We start from the raw sequence: 16,784 nt of genomic DNA, 5'->3' as shown, positions 1-16,784 counted from the left end.
TCTTACCCTTAAAACTGTCTTATTAGTGGCTTTAACATCTGCTAGAAGGGTGAGCGAATTACAAGCTCTATCTTGTAAACCCCCTCATACAATTTTTCATAACGACAAAGTTGTCCTACAGGTGAAGCCTAATTTCCTCCCAAAGGTGGTTTCTGAATTCCACATCACTCAGAAAATGACCTTACCTTCATTCTATCCGCCTCCCCATCCGGGGAAAGGGGAAGAAAGACTACATAGGCTGGACCCAAAGCAGGCTTTAAGCTTTTATATCAGAAGACTTGCTAGGATTAGGCAAGCAGACCAACTGTTCGTAGGTTACTCAGGGCACAAATTAGGACTACCGATAACAAAACAAACCATTTCCAGATGGATTATTTTGGCCATCCTGGAATGTTACAAGCTAGCAGGGAAAGAGCCTCCTCAAAATCTTAGGGCTCATTCAACCAGGGGTATCGCAGCCTCCTCGGCCCTCCAAAGAGCGGTTCCGGTTCGAGACATATGTGCGGCTGCCACATGGTCGTCCGCACATACCTTCACAAGATTTTACAACCTGGATTCCTCCTCTAGTCAAGAGACTAGGTTTGGCAAAGCCGTATTACATTCGGTTCATTCCTAAAAGGAAACATGGCGTTTTACTCCCACCTCCAATTGCACACCACTGCTATGGGAGTCTATCAAAGATGAGGAATACGTCGGAGGACACAATCCCTTCGGAAAACAAGTTACTTCTTACCTTGTAATGTTCTTTCGATGGGATGTTCCTCCGACGTATTCCTTATCGCCCCTCCCATCCATCCCCGCAGTAATACTTCCCTTGTGGTGGTTGCAGCTTACGCTCCTTCAAGGTCAATAACCAATTCATGTAAAACAACTGTTAACGTCAAAACGGAACTGAGCCACGGACACTGCGCGAGTCTATACGCGTGATGACGTCGGCGCCGATACGGAGGCCGTCGAGGGACATCGTCTCGAGGGACGCGCAGCGCCCTCTACTGAAAACATTTTCCGAGGCCAGCAAGCTGGGAGATGATCTATCAAAGATAAGGAATATGTCGGAGGAACATCCCATCGAAATAACGTTACAAGGTAAGAAGTAACGTGTTCATCTGGAGAAACGTGCACTTAAGAGCCTGCAAGCAAACCAAAAAAATCATGATCAAGGAAGCCGACAAAGGGGCTTATGTGGTGATCATGGACAGATCAGACTACATAACTATGGCTAACAACCACCTTGCATCCCCTGGCTGTTATGAGACCTTGAGCAGTAACCCTACCCAGGAAATTACACTTGCTGCAAACACCATGTTGACCAAATGGTATCGACGTGGTCTGCTATCAGACAAAATCAAATACCTACAGCCCAGACACCCCAGGATGCCTACCATATATTTCCTTCCCAAGGTGCACAAGGAATTCAACCAGGTACCCGAAGGACGTTCCATCCTGAGCGGGATTGGATGGATAACAGAAACGTTGGACAAATATATCAACAATGTACTGGCAACAGAAATTCCGAAAATACCTATTTATCTTCGTGATACCATGCATGAACTCCTGGTCCTACAGGATGTAACTTGGCACAACGACTATACACTTGTGACTCTGGATGTGAAAGCTCTGTATACGGCCATAGACCACAGACTGGCCCTAAAAGCTATTGACTTTGCATTTGCGCAAGCCTCTGCCTCATTCTACTCTCACCTAGAACTCACGAAATAATTCCTCGAATTCTCTTTAACACACACCATCTTCCTGTTCAACAATACTATAAACAAACTAAAGGTATAGCTATGGGGGCAACATATGCACCATCCATAGCCAATCTGTTCATGCATCATTTTGAGCAGGTACATGCTCTCGCCAACTTGGAGTTCAACAAATCTATACATAAATGGTTTCGATATATTGATGACATTCCCTGATGATCTGGTCGGGTACAGCAGACCAACTTGAGCTATTTCAAGAATACCTTAACAATCAGTTTGGATTAGAACTATCTGGATTTTCAAGCTGCACCAAAATTGGACATTACCATCATACCAGTAGGAGCTGAACTAACAACTGCGACGTTTAGGAAACCAACGGAAGTCAACTCAGTCCTACACGCCTCAAGCTGTCACAAAAAATCGGTCATCAACAACATTCCCAAGGGAGAATTCCTGAGAGCTAAACGAAATTGCAGTACACAGATGCACCATGGCCAAGAATGTGCCACGCTCACGAAAAGATTCACGGAGAGAGGATATCCCCAACATGCAATCAATACAGCCAAAGATACGGCTAGTAAAGGAGAATGGACCACGTTGCTTACAGCCAAAGATCCATGTACAGGAGAGACCACTACCCATACTGAACTGCGGTACATCACACAATATTGCAGTCACAACCAAGAAATCCAAAAAATCCTAACACGGCACTGGCAGATTAAAAAAATTGATGAAGACATTAGGGAATGGATCCCAGACAAACCATGCCTGACCTATACTAAGGCCAAAACCTTGAAAGCAATCCTCAGCCCATCCTTCATGACACCAACTCCCAAATTGGATGACCACTTGCTCAACAGAACTAAACCGATTGGCTTTTTTTAAATGTGGAACTTGCTCCATGTGTAAACATGCCAGAAACGCCTAATCGTTGGCCTTCAGTGAGACTGACACACACGACATCAATCAATTTATTAACTGTAAATCGAAATATGTCATATATGCTATAATATGTGTGTGTGATCGTAAATACATTGGAAGTACCAAGAGGGAACTCAGGATCAGAATTCGAGAACACCTGAGCACCCTACATTCCCAAGATGCCAAATACCCACTGGCTCTGCACTGGCAAGAAGAACACCAGTGGGCACGCAAAGAGGAAATTGCCTTTGTGGGACTTGAAACAATATCGGCAGATGCAAGAGGAGACGACAGGGAACTCCACCTACGTCAGAGAGAAGCCAAACTAATTTGCAAACATGGAGGCGTAACTGTGGGCCTCAATACTGACCATGATTTCCATTTTTTCCTATGAACTTCCAAATTTTTTCGTGCTTGTGCTCCACTGTCTCTCCTCCTTGCTCAAACTTAATTTTTCCTACTGCATCTGGCATTGACTTCGCACCCATACTCCTGGATGCACCAACCAACCCATACACACTGGCATCTGTGTGTTTTATCTTTATGATGGGTGAAATTGACCAGTGCCGCCCCTTACCTATGGGGCTTTTCCCTGTGCCATGCCACATTACCTCTGGGACTTCCGGGTTTCCTAGTCACACTAATTTCCTAATCCCTTCACCTGAAGGCACGCTGCTTTGCCACATGACCAGCATCCGCCTTGGTTAACACGGGCTCCTCTATTAAATTCACAGCTGCCTGTTGTTTCACTGAGCAGCAGGATCACCCATGTCTGACGGCCTCCTCGACCAATCAACCGGGCACAAGTCATGGCCCCCTGCACCCCTGTACCCATCATCCAATCGGATCCCCCTGCCTCCCTTCCAACCCGGAAGTTTCGAATATTTTCCCTGCTAGCCTGACACTTTCCATTACCGGACGCACACGGACCACCGGCCCAGGTAAGACCTCGCCACTTCACATGGGACATTACGCCAGTCCTTGCCTTCACCCCGGATCATTGCTGCACTCGATCGTGGTCCCACTCAGCAACTTCCTACGGGAATTACAAACTCCTTGGCGTTCGACTTACGCCACCTTCCAGGCGTAATGTTACTGTGACATACGGTCTTTCCTTTTAATTGCATCAACGGTGCACTACGCGGCAGCCGCTCTCCAACAGCCGCCCCCCAGCCGTCATCACGGCAACTGCCGGCAACTTGCTCACTCCGCATGCACTACCTTGTAGGTTCCCCTTTGGGGCCCCCTCGCTTCCGGACCACAGGCAACACCAATTGCTATCACCATTTGCCCTGTCCCCTATAACTGGGCCTTCCCATAACTCACTTGAGTAATTACGTACCCGTGCTATCCCACCAGGGGTTGCCCCTAGCTAGGGGACGTCTCTCTATTTGCAAGCAACATCTCTACTGTGATTCCTTGAGCGCCCCTCGGGCCTTCCGACACCCCACACCTCGTACTCATGACCCACATCTGCCGTAGCTCCATGCACACCAGCATTTTCCGGCCACAGCCGGCCCCCTCTCCCGCACCTATATGTCACTCGGACTGCTCTTTGCCCACTCAACCTGCTGCATCTCTCTGTTGACACGCTTGTATCTCCCTCCAGATCTGCTAACCAGCAGCCACCCAGCACCCAACTCGGGGCTGGTCTCTTCTTGTTCCAATGGGAGTCCCCACCCCAACTTCAATGGTAAGCACAGCCTCATTAGCCTTGCACTAGGACTTACCTCAGTGACTTTCAGCTTGACCAGCCACCCTCTAACTATTTTATCCACTTTTCCCTTTGTCTTTTCTCCTTGGTACTCATTGTCTAAATCGGACTTCCTCCTTGTTTTCTCAATACCTACCGACTGTATCATTGATGATGTCACCTTTTACTTATTTACTGTACCAATTTGCACTAATCACCTCACCCACCAATCACCACGTATCTCCATGCGCCAATCGTGCCACTTTATCCGTGTCTTACTGTGGCCCAAAATGTATGAATATTGAATGTCTTTTCCCATCATGAACATGTCACTACCGTGTTGTACAATACCTGGATTGATATGATTCTTTTTATCATGATTTCACCACATGCAACATGTCACTGAAACACTCACTCTCCCACCACTCACCAACCCCCACCTCACACAGCCTTGAGAAAGACTTTGGCTGAAACACGCGTCAGCTGTTTTTTCTTTTTTATGGTTCACCAACCTGGTACATTGTGCCCCAGGTGTTATGCTGCACTTGAAATAATAACTATTCTTGCACAAACAAAACTCTGGACTGAATTGTGAAATAACTAGTGACAACACTGAGGTACTAACCCTCTCGCCAGCGCCACCAACCAACTAGGTTTTGTCAACCCAGCCAATTCTCCTCAAACTTCCTGGGAACCAATGGAGTCTGGTTCCCTGACAAAACCATGTGCTAGGCTGCAGGCCTAACCTTTTACATAGACGAGTTGCGCAGGGGACCTGGCAGTCCCGACACAAAGCTCCTCACCCCTTGCAATCTGATATTATATGTCATTTATAATGCACTTGTACACAAGTGTTTCTAGGCACAAAAAGATGGGTTTCTAAAATCAACCCTGATGCAGAGATTTTAGGAGGCCACCCTATTTATGTTGAACAGGGAGTCTGTAAGAGTTTAACCAAAACCCAATCAAGGTATTGTGGGAGAGCAGATGAGGCTTAGTTTTGGGAATGAGTGGGTTCTAGGGCCCCAATGAGTCCACACAGAACACCACACAATATTTGGCATACACAGTCCATATATAAAATACAACTATTGATTAAGCCTAAAGGAGACACAAAGAAATGAAACTAGCAGGTAGTATTATCACACAACACCATATATCCCAAATCTATACATTCACCAGAAGGTTCACTTACAATACATCAATCAATATTTGGCCAGCTAAGTAATCGGATGCAGTTAAAATAAATAGAACCAACACAATCACAAAACCCCTTTACTTAAGAAGTCCAGCCCTAAGATGTATGTTCAAAGCTACTTTAAAGTAGGTTTGGAAAAAAGGCGAGTACCACACTATCCGAGTCCCAAGACTTGCCCAGGGGTAGGATACTTGACTTTGTTTTGACGCCCAAAGGTAAGTACAGAGGGAGTTGGGGGACAAAGGGCTTTGCACCCAATGTTACCTTATGGAGAACAGGAGACTGGGCAGGAATAGTTATGCTTACTTGCCCCCATCCCCTGTCTAGAGTTTCCTAGGTCACATTGTGGATTGTCTGGGAGGCACGATCTTCCATACTTGGTTCGGGTGAGGAGTGCCCAGGGGTTGCAGGTTTGAATGCTGCTTCCGGTCGGGTCCAACTTCAAGATACAACACTAGTTGAAGATTGCAGACTTTAACAGCGCAGGCGCCTTCAGGACACTTCACAGGATGGTTTAAGAAGTGTTCCAGTGCCAGTCACCAAAGAAGCAGCTCCATCTCAGCCTCCTTTGATGCTAGGATGCTGAAATTCCAGGAGAAGATGACTTATGGCACACCCTGGAGGCCATTTAAGTGCTTAGGCGTAACGCAGAATGGCGACAGCTGCAGTGAGGTAACCCATGAAGGAGCTGGCCAGTCCACTGGGCAATCCAAGGCTCTTGGGGCATGCAACCTTGAGTAGGCGTCGAGACTGGTTGGTCCCACTAGTCCAAGGGCTGAAGCACTGACAATGGTCTTCGGAGATCAGGCGGAGGCGAAAGGTTTCACCGGTTCAGTGACTGGAGAGGATGCAGTTCCATTGCAGAATTAGTCCTTTGGTCGTCGGCAGGATACTCTTCACAGGAATCCTGTCTCCAATGTAGATCTGAAGAATAGCTGCAAAATTACTCCTCTTATCCAGAATTGGAGCTTGTATCGAGTTCAAGCCCACCGATGGAAAGCATCTGCCACATTCAAACAGCCAGTAGTTGTCCAATCACGGACAACTACTGGTTTCACATCCACCCAGCAGCAGACTCTCTGGGACCTGACCGTCCCAGGCTCACACACACAAAGGCTCACTAGCCCACGAAAGCAGCATCTTTCTTGGGCAAGTGCATGACTTTATATGGAATTTCTTGACACGTCAGGGCAGATAGGCCATACTACAATATGGCCAAAGAACAAGCGCAAAAACTCCAGGCTTGTCCATTTTAGGGTGCTGGCCACCTTTAGTTGCCAATTGCGATAAACTCAAAAGTTCACAAGTAAAATAAAAACAGCAACAATGTTACTGTTGCCACCAGCTTGTCGTAGGCTCATATAAAAATTGACCAAAAACCCCAAAGGTTAAGAGTTTCTCTATGATGACAGTCTTGGGGACTACTCAGATTCTCCATAACAATGAGCAAAAGGCTATAGAAGTGAAGCTGAGGGCTTTACTTCCCTTTAAAAATTCAGAGTATACCAAGGGTGTCCCTTTGAAATCAATGGAGGGGAAAGGTGCAAAGAGAAAATCTATCCTAACATACGCCCTGAAAATAAATTAGTTGAGCAGGTGAGTGAATATTTAAAAAAAAAAAATGGTACTCGCCTCCCAAGTTGGACAAAATTCCAAAAACACATACGGGATATGCTTAAGGTCCCATTGTAATCAATGGTGGAAAAGCTGCAAAACGACAAATGTTCCTAACACCAGCCAACGGAAGCCGAGAGCAGATAAGGACAAAGCGGGAGGGGGTTAAGTGGGGATGGGCTTAATTTGTTTGGCTGGGTGGGACACAGTTGTGGGGGAAGAAGGGGTTGCACACACACAGCAGGCTAGGGCAAAGTGGACCCGGGGTTTCCTCTGCACCTACAGGGTGTGCCATGTTGGGCAGGGAGCTTTGGGGTGTCTCCCACACAGACAGGCAACCGCCATGGTGAGCTGGGGGTATTGAAGGATCCGCTAGGAGGCTGTCATGATATATGGTCACAGCAGGTAAAGGAGGCCCGGATTTGGCAAACTCGGCCTGCCTCCATGCACATTGGAACCCAGGGATCCACATTTCTTCTGATTTTAATAGGGGAAAAGTGGAAGTGTCAATTGACCAGATAGTCTGCCTTTCATAATGCTACTCACTTTATTAAATGCTTTTCAATTATGTAATCAAAGAGAATGTTCTCCCATGGATAAATGTGTTTCGAGGTCTTGCCCCAGGATGGAGACATTCAGTGTTGACGAATTCAATGAAGATGCCCATGTTGTAGAATTTGGATTATACCCAGCTTCCTGAAGAGTTCACGGGGCACTTATTTCCTTCCCTGCTTCACGTGTTCACACTTGGGCCCTGTAGACATGCACCAACAAGCTCCAAAAGACCTTGAGAACCCGTAATGGAAAGCGGGTTGTCTTCTGAGTGGTAGACACATTTTGGAGAATGTGGCTACACTGTGTGTTTATGCATATGGATGCTCCTACCTGTGTACGCTAGCCAACAACCCAGTCTCGAGATGGTTTCAAATCAGTCGTCAATCTTTCAGTCAAGTCTCCCACAGGATCGTTTTTCCAGGCCTAACCACTAGACGCCAGAGGTACACAAAGAATGTGAATCTACACAAGAACAACCAAAACTAGTGTCATGGGTTAATTATTTTTTCTACTGGGTATGGAGGAAGGACGACTCCGGACTGGGAGTACCATCAGCGTTATGGTGAGTAACGTTTACTATTCTTGCAAGAGGACTGTTAGGAGAATGCTTTAGAACCAACATTGTTGTGGGGTTCTGAAAAGCTTACCTGTTGGACCTGAAAAGGCTCTTCACCATTTGGTGTAACCAAACTCTTGGTAGCAGAGGCTTGGCAGTAAGGCTCAGACTTAGATCGGGGCATTGTAGCAGGAACAGCTGACTATAAATAAAATTGACATGCAATTGTGTGTTTACACGTATGCATACAAATACTATTTATTGAAAAAACACAGATGCTTCAAAAGTTGTCATTACTAACTAGGCAAAAACAGAGTCTACATACAGACATCAGTTGGTAACCCACACTAGGGACCGCCCCCCAACTTCAGTATACAGACAGTGATATTCAGTAAGGCAAAGCACAGGAAGTACTAGTCAAACTAATGTGGAGGGGAAAACACTATAATTCTTGGTCCCTAGGGCATGCAATATTTTGCCTCTGTGCCTTGGACAAGAAAATAACCTGCTTTCATTTCGAAACCATCTAAAAAATCCTTTTGTTTGAGCAAGTTTTATACTCGCTGCCTCTTATACTCTGCTTTCCACTTGATGTCCTGTGATGTTCGTTTTGTCTGGAGTCTCTACGTGCGCCCTGATGTCTGTGGGCTTTTGATGCTTTAGAAATAAATACATACAAAATAAAGAAACATGGTTAAAACGGTCAAAACCATGTACCCTGTACAGCTTTTAGGTATTACCTTATACTTGTAAGTTCTTCCCTATTTAGCCAGTACAGAAACCAGACTTCCAGTGGGACCAGTTCAGAGCGAAGTACCTGTAAAGATAGGGTCAAGTCAGTCAGGTCTCCCGAAAGGAAGGTTTGGCCAAAGGCAAAATGTTCTTTAGACAATGACGCATCAAAGTTGGTTTAAAAGGTTTCCCAAAGAGAGACAAGACCACTCCTAATTCTTACTTGCTGAGGGGTCCCTAGAAAGGAATCCCAGACCAGAACAGTGGTCGGGTAATGCTAGTCAGAGATGGGACTTTACCACCATTGACTCCATGTGGGAACAGGGGTGTTCAAGAATGGTATGCTATCTCAGACCCCAGCTCAGATTTGAAGGCAAATAATCCCCAGTTCAGTAGGAGCACTTGGGGACAACTACTCATGCCTTTGGTCCGAGTGCAGGCGGTTGTGGTTGCATTGGTGGTTTTCAGTGCCTAGTTTGGGTTGGGCTAGCAACGGTTCTGGTCTCCCGCAGGCCTCGACCAATTCCAGTAACCCAACAGCAGGACCGGACGGACAGTGATGGATGGCTTCAACTCGCACAACAATGGAGGACCTCCAGGACCCTGCAGGTGCAGCAGTTGCTTTTTGGGCACCACAGGGTCGAGCAGGACTCAGTTTATAAACTGCAACAAAGGCTCCGGTGGGGGCCTCTTTTCACAGTGGAGAGCACCAGCATCAGGTGACTGGGTTAGAGATGCGCAATTCATGGATCTGCCAAGTCTGGAGATGGTGTCCCCTGAGAGGATGGTCCAAGCACTGGTGAGTTCCAGCAACACTTCAGAGGTCCAGCCGGACGTCCAAAGGAGGAATGTACCAGTTGATAGTCTTCCCTTGTCACTTGAATCTGGTTCAGAGTTTCATGGTGAATGGCCTTGGCAATGTTTGTCGCAGCTGCATCTCTTCATTGGCGTCTTCTGTCTTCGACGGTTCATTCCAGTTGGCAACATCTAAAATGGCTCCAGACTCTCTACTTGTATCCCAGATTCAGTCTGGGAGTAACCCCAACACTCAAATGTTATGGTTATGCACCATTTCAACTGACGGTGGCTGGCCATTCATGGACAGCCAGTTACCCTGCATCTGCCAAGCAACAGACCTCCTTTGGCTGAAATGTGATTCGGGACGAGACACACCGCCAAGGTCCTTTTCCAGCCTGTTCAGACTCGCGTAGCATTGACTGGGAGTACATAGTCAGATCCTGCAAAGGACAGCAAGATGGCCAAAAAGCAACAGGGCACTATTAGCACGACTTCTACTAAAAGCAGCAATTTTGAGTATATGAAATTGAGGTATTCTCCCAGTAAATGCGCTGGTGCATGGTAGTGCACCATGAAGGAGAACCAAAATAGGTTAACTGCCACAGAGCTATTCTGTGCACATCAAAAGAGTAACATGTTACCTAAAAGTTAAAGACAAAAGGGACATCATGCATCACCCTACTCGAGGTGAGCTGGCCTGAATTAAAACAACGGTAAAATGAAACGGGAGAAGCTCTACGTGCACTGGGAGCCATAGGGCCTACCGAGTGCACGCCCGAACAGCATGAGTAAAGCAAGTGAGTGAGCCTAACAAGTCCTCACTTGCCCACAAATCAGCCAGAGGTCCAAGTCCATTACACATATAAGGAAGGAAAGTTGCAAAAATTGAAAATTACCTGAACAAGTGCCTGGACAGTCTATGGTTGAAATTAACAGCATATTGCAAAAGAAAAGCTTCACTACATCCCAATCTAGGAATGTAGCATTTTCAACTAACTTGTCCAACCCATTCTACAGTAAAGTCTCACACATATGTTTAAGGGAAAAAGAATTCTAAATTGACATTTTGTTATTTTTAAATTCCACGGGACAGGGGCTGAGGGGGGATCTTGTGAATGCAGGTGTGTTTGGGAAGGTGTTTGCAAAACTCTGTGTAACTGTCTAACCTAAAGGTGGGCCATTAGTCCAGCCTAAAAGGTAAACCAAACTGTTCTACAGACGGTAGCTGTGACCGAGCAGTCGGGCTTAACTCCAGGGAGGGAGGAGAACTGCATACAGAAGTAGAGCAGTGAATACATAGAATTTTTATTAGATAAGACAAAAAAAATGGCACTATACTTTAAACATAACGCATAGTAAAAAGGCAGTGCATGTATACAAATAATAATGGTCAGTAAAGAGGTAACCCAATCCTTACACTGCCATGTAAGTCCGCTATCTGGTGATAGACACCGTACATATAGGCTTAAGGAGGGGGAAGAAAATGGAATTCAAGAAACAATAGAATAGTTTAATTTACAGGCTCGTATTCAGAGTCCCCATGTGCCAACAGTAAACAGTCACCATGAACGTAAGCCTCTAGGAAATGGCATTCAAAATAATAGAAATGTGCACCATAATGTGAATGTAGGGCCTGGAAAGGGGGCGCAGGAGGGAAGAACATTTGAAAGCTGCATAGCCTGAGGCCATCAAATTCAGGATACACAGACTTTTATTTATTTTAATTCTTGTCACGCGCCGCATGCCCATGGGCCTTAGGGCGCACATATAACAAGACAACAGACTACAAAAATAAGAAACTGCAATACCGGGAGAACAGCAGCAAAAAAGGTGTGGTGAATTATTCAGGGATAGATTATTCAAGGTTTACAGCATTAGCTCATTACACTCCTAAGGAAAAATAGATGGTTATTCAATGTAACACTTTTTGCTCATTAGCAGGAGCATAATGCAAGAATGCATATAAAATCGGTGGCACAGGCTAAAATTCCATTCTTTAGCCTACTTCATGAACCCAAGTGGGTCGCATGAAAAATGCCTGTTGGCGGAAGTACCCACTTAGTCATTTTAGGTGAAATAGGCAAGTTAAAAAGTTTGCCATACGATTAAAGCTTACAAAATCAGTAGGCGCAGCCACAGTTATGGGGAAATGGAAGGCAAATACAAGTTCTAACCCACAGGTGCATAAAAGGGAACATTGGACCACTGGGGATGCCAGATGAGATTGTCTTGAAGAGCTCAAGTGCCAGGTTCACGACCCTGCTGCCAAGTAGTATTCTGGCCATTGCAAACAAATAGCAAAATGTAGAAGAAAGGATCTTACAAAGACCTCAGAACACAGATCATGAGGACCCCTGAGGGTAAGTGTCTTGAAAAGAACACCAACCCGGGACCAGAGCGAAGTACTCACGATCGTGCTTCCCGAAAAGTCAGATCAGGGATGCCCGAAACAAACCTTTGAATACAGCTCTGTGTTCCAGGTGCAGTTTACAGGATCTGGTCACCCAGAGAAAATAATAATCTGTCTTCCCAGGAGTGGGACCCCTGAACCGGAAGTTGAAGCAATGGCAGAGATGGCTCCTAGAACACAGGAACCCGCCCAAGCAGCCTCCAGCGGTTTGGAGAACAAAGGAGGACATACGGCTGCCACAAAAGATTTCTCTTTTGGCAACTTTCCCTCCATATGTTATGGACCCCCCAAACTTTTTGCTTTTGTGTTTGAACCTTTCCTGACTTTTACAGTAAAGTGAAGCCTTCAGCTTTACTCCTCTGGTCTTGTGCTCATTTTGTTATGAGGAATCTGATCAGTCCTTCAGACTCTCTGTACTGGGAAATTGTTTCCCTTTTGCCTTTTTACCTTTTAGTTAACTTTTTATTAGTGCACACAGAATCTTACAATGCAGTGCAGAGGGGATACTGTTGTATCACCCTAGTCTTTTACACTTGGGATTTTTGGTTACTGTTATATGTGCCTAAAGAAAGCTGGTAGCAGCAATTACCTTGTTACCATTTTTGCGTTATTTTTAGTGCACATTCGCGTTTACCAAGTATGGCTATTAAACGTGGCTTGTGGCCTAAAGGGCTATGCCACAAGATTTTTGCTTGTTCTTTGGCCATATCGTTGTTTGGCCACCTTCCTGCTTTCTTAGGTTAGGAAAACCTACATAAGGTCTTGCACTTGCCCGGGAAAGCTGCTACTTTCGCATAGCTTGTGATGCCTTTGTGTGGGGCTCAGGAAGTGGGTGGTACTGTCTGGTCCCACTCTACATCTGTGGTGCCAGACAGTCTAAGTGTGGGGCATGAGTGAAACCCACAGTGGTCCTTGATTTGACCACTGCTGGCTGTTTGAATGGTTCAGATCCTTACCATTGGTGGGTTTGGACTTGCTTCCAGCCAGGATTTAAGATAAGAGGACTCCTGCAGCCATTTCTTGAGATCGGTGTTGGAACCAAGCATCCTGTGTAGAAGAACAGCCGACTGAAGATCTGTGGACGACTCACGAAAAGAGGCCCCAGCATCCCTTCCTGCATTTGGCCCGGTGAAGCCCTGCTGAACTACCTGATCTGCAAAGGCCCTCTCCAGTGCTTCAACCCTTGGACTGGTGGGACCAACCAGTCTCGAAGCATTCTTGACGATCCAGCCATCCTGAGCCATCGGAAGTGTCCTTGGACAACCCGGTGACTGACAAGCTTTCCAGTGGGTTACCTCGGTAGAATTGTCACCATTCCACGTTCATCGCGGGAACTTCGGTGGCCGCCATCTTGTGGGATAAGTTGCCTTCCTGCCGAATTTCAGTGTCCCGGCATAAAGCGATCCTGCTCTGGAAGTTCTTCTTTAAATGCCACTGGACAGACGCCTGCTGTAGCCTGTGTGTGGTAGCCATCGCTGGAGTGCCTTCACCCGTCTCCGGATGTGTCCTGAGGATGACTGCATCAGTGCCTTCTGCATGTTATCTTTGCAAAGGGATGCATTCTGCTCCTGACAAGAAGAATCCTTGCACCTGCAGCTTCTGGGCACTCACTGGAACCAACGGTGGTAAAACCTACCTTCTGCGACTACCCCGCCGCCCCCTTCCAGTCGACCCATCGAATCATCTGGGAAAATCTGTGTTAAGTAATTTCAACACACTCACCGCCCCTGTCCTTCTTAGAATAAACTTTGGTTATTCCATTCCATTGCTTTTTGATCATCCGATCTAAAAGCTTGTATCTAAAAGATGGGAATAATTTTACTGACCTGTAATATTGTTGAAATATGTTCTAGAACATTTTCACCACCACAAGAACTCTTCCTACATCAATCCCCTTTCCTAAAAGACGCTTTGACTTTTGGTCTTAAGGCACCCATAAACCATAGGGATTGTGACTGCAGTAGCCTTGCAGTGCTTCTGTTTGTGCAAGTGGATATTGATACATTGTTCTGTGGTTAGGAGTGGCAGGGTGGGTTGAGAGGGTTGGGAGTAGGATGTACACAGTAGAAGGGTGCCTAGGAAATGTCATGGGGTGAGTCTGTTTAAGGATGGTTACGTGTGGACTCTGCTTCTCTAGTTGCAGCAAGGGGAAATGCAGAAAACTAGCGATATAGAGCAAAGATGCCGATAACTTCAAAGGTGTTTTCTAACTGGCAGATTTGGTACTGCTGCTTGGGTATACACTGAGGGGCTGCGACTCAAGCAGTTCAATGTAGTTCGGAGCCCCACTTGACCAGTGTGCCTAATCTTCCCAAGCCACCCACCATGGAATAGAAATTACATTGCCACAACATACATGGCTATGCATCAAAGTCCCGAAGTTACTTTGTAAGAAAGAGGAATGCAGCAGGCACTGTTTGGGAATCCTAAAGTGATGGTGGGATTTGATTTGTAAGTGCCCTGATTTAGAAGTACCTAGGTGAGACCATCTGCATTGCTACACTCTCCCTGTATGCCTCCCTACTAACTGGTTCCTGGTGCCCTTTGACGATATGTGCATCTCTAAAGGCTTTACGTGGGAGTGTAGGGCATCCAAGGAGAAGACTCCTGCTGCAGTGCTTATCTTAGTGTTTCCATGGGTTGATTTTTAAAAAAAAAATATATATTTTTTTTATTGTACCGTTGGTCCCGAAAGAGCATCTTGAAGTTGCCATAAGGTGGAATTTTAGCAAATTAAATGTCAGACATTGCAGTCATGGCTTCTGTTGGCTATTCAGCATAGAGGGAGGCGACACGAGGGGTCTTGTGAAGGATCATGGTAATTTACATGCGTTATTCACTTGCTCAACTGTCTGATAAGGTTCGTTTTGTCAGTATGCCTGCCATCCAGGTGTTCTCTCTGGCTCTGTCTGTTCTCTCGCCTGTTGTAGCAACTTCAGCGCGAACAACTGATTGGCTGCCATTGGGTTTAACAAGGGGCTTGGAGGAGTGTTTGTTTTATGTATTGATGTTGAATGTGGCGTGTGCTACATCCGCTGCATGGGGAACAGGACAATTGGATCCCCCTATCCTGGCTGTTACTTTAAAGCTAAATGCCAGTGTCTGAAAATAACTGGACCTTGACAAATATCTACAACTCTTTAAAAATTAAGGAAAAATAGCACACAGTGAGATTGATTAGTGTGGTGCAATAGATACTCTCCTGATGATCCCTTTGACAACAAAAGGGTGAAACACGTGCTGAGCGTTCTGAAACATCTTTGGTTTAAATAAATTACAAGACTGAAATTAAGATTATTTGGCTCTCACCGAAAAAATGTACTATTCCATTGGTTTGCCGCTACTGGGAGCATACTCTTTGGATCAACTTTTGTCTATCTCTAGCAATCAAGATAAAGTATAACCCTAAGCAGACAACCAAAAAACCACAGAACAATATTAACATTTACTGTAAGGATTCGCCCAAAGAAACAAATCAACTTTTTGATTGCAATTTTTGTATATAAATGGCGTGTGCTAAGCCTGCTGTATCATTTCTCCCCACAGTTACTGCTGAGTGGCGGTGCCGACAACAAGCTGTACTCCTACAAATATGCATCAGCAACCTCTGATGTGGGAGCATAAAGGTCTTACCTCTGCGGAATCTCATAACCGGCTTTCTTGAGAAGACTGGCCTTATGGACGTTCCCTGGGATCACCACCTCCCACTGACCATTTTGATTCTCGAGTCGCCATATGGACTTTTATCGCAGTATACTGCCCATTATCCAATTGTGCTCGTTCTTATCTGTAAAGCGTATGATTTAAGGGAGTTGGCTGGTGAAGTGTTCTTTATGCATTGAGATGATGGTGTAAGTTATTTTTAAATAAATCGGAGAGTGAATAGAACGTTTTCAACCGGCTGGTTCTCCTTGGGATTTGCAGCAAAATTCCTGTTGTACTTTAACTGAGGAGCTTGTTAAACTATTTTGGCAGTCAGCCCATTTAGCAGTGATGCAGTGCATTTACTTTTCTTACACACAACGTTCTGCAACACAAATTTGCAACACGGAACGGCATTGTTAATTCCTGCTATTTTACTCTCTCAACTGAACTTTTTCATATTTGTTTCTCTGAATTCTTTAAGGTCCTCGTATTACGCTCTCCCTCTCTTGTTCCTCCACAATGCTTTGGAGCAACTTTGTTTGGATCCAAAGAAGAAAGCAATAGAACTCGACAGGAAGGTCGCCCACAGTAGAATGTTTGGTCAAGATGGAGATGAGGAAGGACTTGGGTAGCTGAGATCATCAACGACAGTTAATGAGGGGTTTTATTAAACATAGTAATGTTGCCTGCGGGAATGAACAGATGGAACAAAAATAGAAGTATGACTACTTATGCTTCTGGGTTACGACTGCCTTTAAAAACGCAGCACAAGCAAGAGACGATTGCTTGGCAACATGTGACAGTGTCTTTTTTTGCATCATTCCCGGCCTGTGGGTTCTGTCCCTTCCTTGATGCTATGTCCTCGCCAGAAGACTTCCGGTTTTGCCATTTGGCCTCTCTGATTGAACCCATTTACCTGCACATCTATTTCTTGCTCTTTGCCAATGACCTCTGCA

General features: G+C 45.6%; 1 protein-coding gene across 1 annotated transcript in view; it reads left to right on the top strand.

Moving 5' to 3' along the window:
* WDR12 (WD repeat domain 12) overlaps window positions 1-16,075 on the top strand; it is a 484,520-nt gene extending 468,445 nt beyond the window's left edge. The window contains exon 13 of the mRNA XM_069615517.1: window positions 15,730-16,075. Within this exon, the coding sequence (XP_069471618.1) occupies window positions 15,730-15,807 (78 nt within the window). The 3' untranslated portion in view covers window positions 15,808-16,075. The remainder of the gene's footprint in view (window positions 1-15,729) is intronic.
* The last annotated feature ends 709 nt before the right edge of the window (window positions 16,076-16,784 follow it).

This window comes from Ambystoma mexicanum, chromosome 9 (assembly GCF_040938575.1).
Source record: "Ambystoma mexicanum isolate Mex_15411 chromosome 9, UKY_AmexF1_1, whole genome shotgun sequence".
In the NCBI taxonomy this organism is placed as follows: domain Eukaryota; kingdom Metazoa; phylum Chordata; class Amphibia; order Caudata; family Ambystomatidae; genus Ambystoma; species Ambystoma mexicanum.
The sequence above is the reverse complement of the archived record's forward strand: the minus strand, read 5'-3'. Positions and strand labels throughout refer to the sequence as shown.